This window comes from Theobroma umbraticum, unplaced genomic scaffold (assembly GCF_002168275.2).
Source record: "Theobroma umbraticum cultivar Fairchild unplaced genomic scaffold, ASM216827v3 scaffold_106.0, whole genome shotgun sequence".
Taxonomy (NCBI): Eukaryota; Viridiplantae; Streptophyta; class Magnoliopsida; order Malvales; family Malvaceae; genus Theobroma; species Theobroma umbraticum.
Window position 1 is genome coordinate 2,035,047 of NW_018397276.1, and position 4,267 is coordinate 2,039,313.

The following is a 4,267-nucleotide window of genomic DNA, read 5'->3' on the forward strand; positions in this document are numbered from 1 at the left end:
ATAATTGATAATTTGCTTGTATGTAGGAGTGTTAATCCGATCAAATGTCAAAATAGATTATCTTATGAAAGTTTCGATTTTTTATGTTTGTTTTCGTTGTATTATTTAATTTCAATTGTTAATTTTTAAATTTTATTTTTTTAAACAAGATTGAAATCGAGTAATTTAAATTTTATTTTTAAATTATTTTAATTTATTTAAAAATAAATTGAGACGTTAAGCTGTTGGGAATTCGATATTAAGGTATAATTTTCATTTCTTGTAATCTTGTTACCCACATTTCAATGCTCCTAAGAGCATTAGCATATCCAAGTTAACCAAAATCTCGACTCTCTGTCATGTTAGAAACATGTTGAAACTCAAAGGAAGTGATCAAATCCTCTATTTTGGTCCTAAAGAGCCCATGGTCTTCCACAATCTGATCCCAAACCGGAGCGTTCTTCTTCATTATCTCAATCACATCAAACTGGACAAACTGTACATCGAAAACCTTGCACAACTCCTTCCAGAAGCTTTTCCATGTAAAAACATCGCCATTAGGGCAATTGAAGGCTTGATTCTTAGCCTTCTCCGAGACTGCTGCCCAGATGTGTTGCTCTGCGAGCACTCTTGCATCGGACGCATCGTATCGATTGCCAGGGAATCGAAATGGCAGGCCTTGGTGCTTACGAATATTGGCATAAACACTGCCAAACAAAGCAATGAATTGTAAACACTCCTCGTAAGAAGCACCGATTATTATAATTATGGATGAGGGGAGACCAAATCCATCGGTCTTGAAACAAGACACGTAAATCTTATCTTCTACTGACCCTTTGTCGAATCCATACTGATCTTGACCCACAAAAACAAGTATCATTAGCACTGTAGCGTATGGGAAAGGATCATGCACCTAATAAATTATATGAAACGCAATCAACAAATGCCGGTAAGGATAAATTCTGATTGCAAAAGTTGTCCTCTTCCCCTTTGACCTGTCAACCATCTTCAGAAATCAACAAACAGCAGCTCTATCTCGTAACACAAACCCATTGCACACTCCCCAAAAACCCATTCAATGCAGCACAAGAACGCATTCTCAATGTAAAGAAAAAAATAAAAATTATTAGGAATTTTTTTAAAAAAATAATTTTTAAAATTAAAATAACATTATTTAATAAATTTATTTTTATAAATTTTTTATAAATATTTAATAAATAATTTTTTATTAATTATAAAATTTTTATTTATAATACAAAAATAATTTTATTTTTTTAACTATTTAAAATGATTTTTTAAAAATATAATAGATGAGGGGTGATTTGTAATAACGCCTTATCGCACTTTCTGGAAGAAAAATGTCTTACTAAAACGCCTTGACCTTTTTCTTTTCTTGTTCATGAAGCTCACTTAGCAGATGGAGCTGGTAATAGGAATGAACATCATGGAACAGTCGAAAATTTGCCCAATCAGGGAGGTGAATGGTCTTGCGGTGGAGTTCATTGCTGGAAGAAAACTTTGGGTGTGAACAGAAGCCTCAATATCTGCTCACTCTGCTCCCAGATTATTCACTTCTCTGATTTGGGTCATTTTAATTGTTTGTGCTGTTCCATGTGGTTCATTTCTTCTGCCAACTCTTCTTGAAACTTGTTTGCCTTCTCATGTTTGAATCAGAGTTGAAAGCAATGCAGAACCAGGATTTCCATTGATTCTTCGACTTTCTCGAGCTTCAAACAAGTAAGAGAAACAATATTCTCTAGTCAAATTTCTCTGTTTCTCTATATGGAATTTCAGATTTCCTAGTTCGTTTTGATGTTTTGTATGTTTGCACAAGTTTCTTCTTGCACACAATTTTGGATTTGAGCACAAGTCACTCGCCAGAGGCCGGTGGAAATCCGAGCAACTACGGAAATCTTCAACAATTTCTCATCATTTGACTTTAATATTATATTTTTGTGACAAAAATAGTGACGGATTTGTGCTAATTAATTTAAAAAAATACTTTACTCAATTAAAAATAAAATTAATGATCACAAGTTTGTTATTGAAAATTTGTTATTTTTAACTTATTTATATAATTAAACAAAAAATTAAATACTTTTATTTGGATAACATAAAAATATTATATTTTAGTTTTTTTTATAATATATACTTGAGTTTTTATAAATATTTAAAATTGGTAATATATATATATATATATATAACAGTAGAAATAAATCTTTGTAGAGGATCAGTATATTTTAATTGCTTTTTAAATTTTATGATTTTTTTAAAAGATAGAAACATTTTAAATTCATTAACTTTGTAAATTTAAACACACAATTATAAAATGATGTCAGGATCTGAACCATTGATCATGATTTATAGATTGTATTATAAAGTAATGTACTCAATAAAAATACTAAAACTTTAATTCATAGCTCAAAAGGAGAAACATTATTAATACAAATAGATATGACTAGGTCTCATACAGTGATATTTAGGACTATTTAATGGTATGAAGTTCAGCTTCTAAATAAATAGAAGATAAAAGGAGTAACTAATCCAATTTCTGTACAAAATATTGAAATAAATCATGTAGTTGTTGGTTTGTTGTGAGATAATTATCCCACCATTTTTTTAGTTATCCAATAAATCTAACAACTAAAAGATGAGCTATTGCATGATGAAAAGAAATAAAGAAAGAAGACCTTTTAATTCTCAATCAAAAGTTCATCAAGTCATGGTACAAAATTTGTACTCAAGATTAACAAGAAGAAGCTCAAAAGTTCTTTCCAAAATCCCTCTCAAACTCAAAATCAATACCAAGATGTCCAAGACTCCATTGAGTTAGATTATCAAATTCAAAAATGGATAGAATTCTTCTCAAAATCACTCGAGGCAGCACTTGTATTAGTCTCACAAACTGAGAAAGACACTCTTATTAAACAGATTGTCATTTTCAGACTTCAGAAGTCCAAGAGAAAGGAGATAGTTCTCCACAAACCAAAACTACAAGACTTACGAAATATTTTTCCTTCTCAAACACTTTCTCAAACACAGTCTTAATATTCAATATCTCAAAAAGGTCAAAACCAATATTATCGAAAAAAAAATGTTCAAAATGTCTTATTAATAGAAGGACTTTACCATGAATACCTCAAATAATTATTAGAAAAGTCTTTCAAGGATGGCATTACAAGTCATGGGACTTACAGAAACTTGAAAATTATTATCAAAATATTTTGATTCAAACAAGATTTGTTCTTTTTAAACACTATACAGACCAGAACGATCCTACTTTGATTACTCATTCTATCGTCCAAATGTTAAAAGTTTTAAGGCTTATAGACTGGAGAGAAAACTTAAATCATTTTAAAAAATTTTTAAATAATTTTTCAAATATAGTTGGTCATTGTCTCATTTTTAATTATAGGGATTACCAATAGGCATGGTTTAACACATTTCTTTTCAATAACAAACATAACCGGTACTCCTAGTTAATGTTTTTCAAATTTGAAAATCAATACAAATTCTCAATTTGGTATTTTCATTGGTGAAACTGGTTTAGACCCTTGAGAGAAATTTTTTTATAAAAAATTGATCAATTATATGAATTTTTTTTTCAAAATTTTTAATTTGAAGACGATCAAGCAAATTTGTATGTTTCTGTACTTTTTTTTTTCAAATTAATAATATTTTGGATTACGTCATGAGACTATTCTTATGACACGAATTTTCATGCTAGAGCACCAGTGGTTATTCGAACTTTTAAAACAAAATGGTAGGACAAATTTGATGACAGAAAATATGATCTCCAATATTTGTTATCATGGTTCGAAAAGAATCCATGATTATACAAGAATTCTCAAACTTCACAGGAAAATATCAAGTTTTTGCAAGCAAAATCAAACGTCAGTGCACTACTCGCTCAGGTCAGAACAAAGACTGAGTACAAAAGGATTATGGCTGAAATGCTTAACTCTTTAGACTAAAATGAAGACCAAGAAGAAAGATAAGAAATTGCTTCATCCAAGGCAAAGTTGACTTATCCCAGGATGAAGATTATATTCCCTAAGGAAAAAAAAAAGAAATTCAAAAGTGAATGCCTGTAAAAGTTATCGACAAAATAAAAGAGTGAGCAATAAAAACAGATAAAATTAAAAGAATGAACAGAAAAAGCATATTCTTTTTTGTCAAAAGCATCCAAAGATGACAACCCGTAGAATTTGCTGAAGAGTGAGCAGCAAAAGCAAATTTTTTTATGCCAAAAGCATCCAAAGATGACAACTTGAAGAATCTGTTGACA

The 4,267-nt window shown here is 30.0% G+C and overlaps 1 protein-coding gene across 1 annotated transcript; it reads right to left on the reverse strand.

Moving 5' to 3' along the window:
• Positions 1–313: 313 nt before the first annotated feature.
• On the reverse strand, positions 314–1,076 carry LOC110427569 ((S)-8-oxocitronellyl enol synthase CYC2-like). The gene is made up of 2 exons (XM_021443119.1): positions 1,029–1,076; positions 314–892 (listed from the first exon to the last, which is right to left on the reverse strand). Exons 1-2 carry the CDS (start codon positions 1,074–1,076, stop codon positions 314–316), a joined length of 627 nt encoding a protein of 208 aa, XP_021298794.1.
• Positions 1,077–4,267: the final 3,191 nt, after the last annotated feature.

Coding starts and splice junctions, on each gene's coding strand:
- LOC110427569 (XM_021443119.1), bottom strand. CDS start 1,076: ATGCGTTCTTGTGCTGCATTGAATGGGTTTTTGGGGAGTGTGCAATGG. Junction 893..1,028: donor TTTTGGGGAGTGTGCAATGG/GTTTGTGTTACG, acceptor ATAATTTATTAG/GTGCATGATCCTTTCCCATA.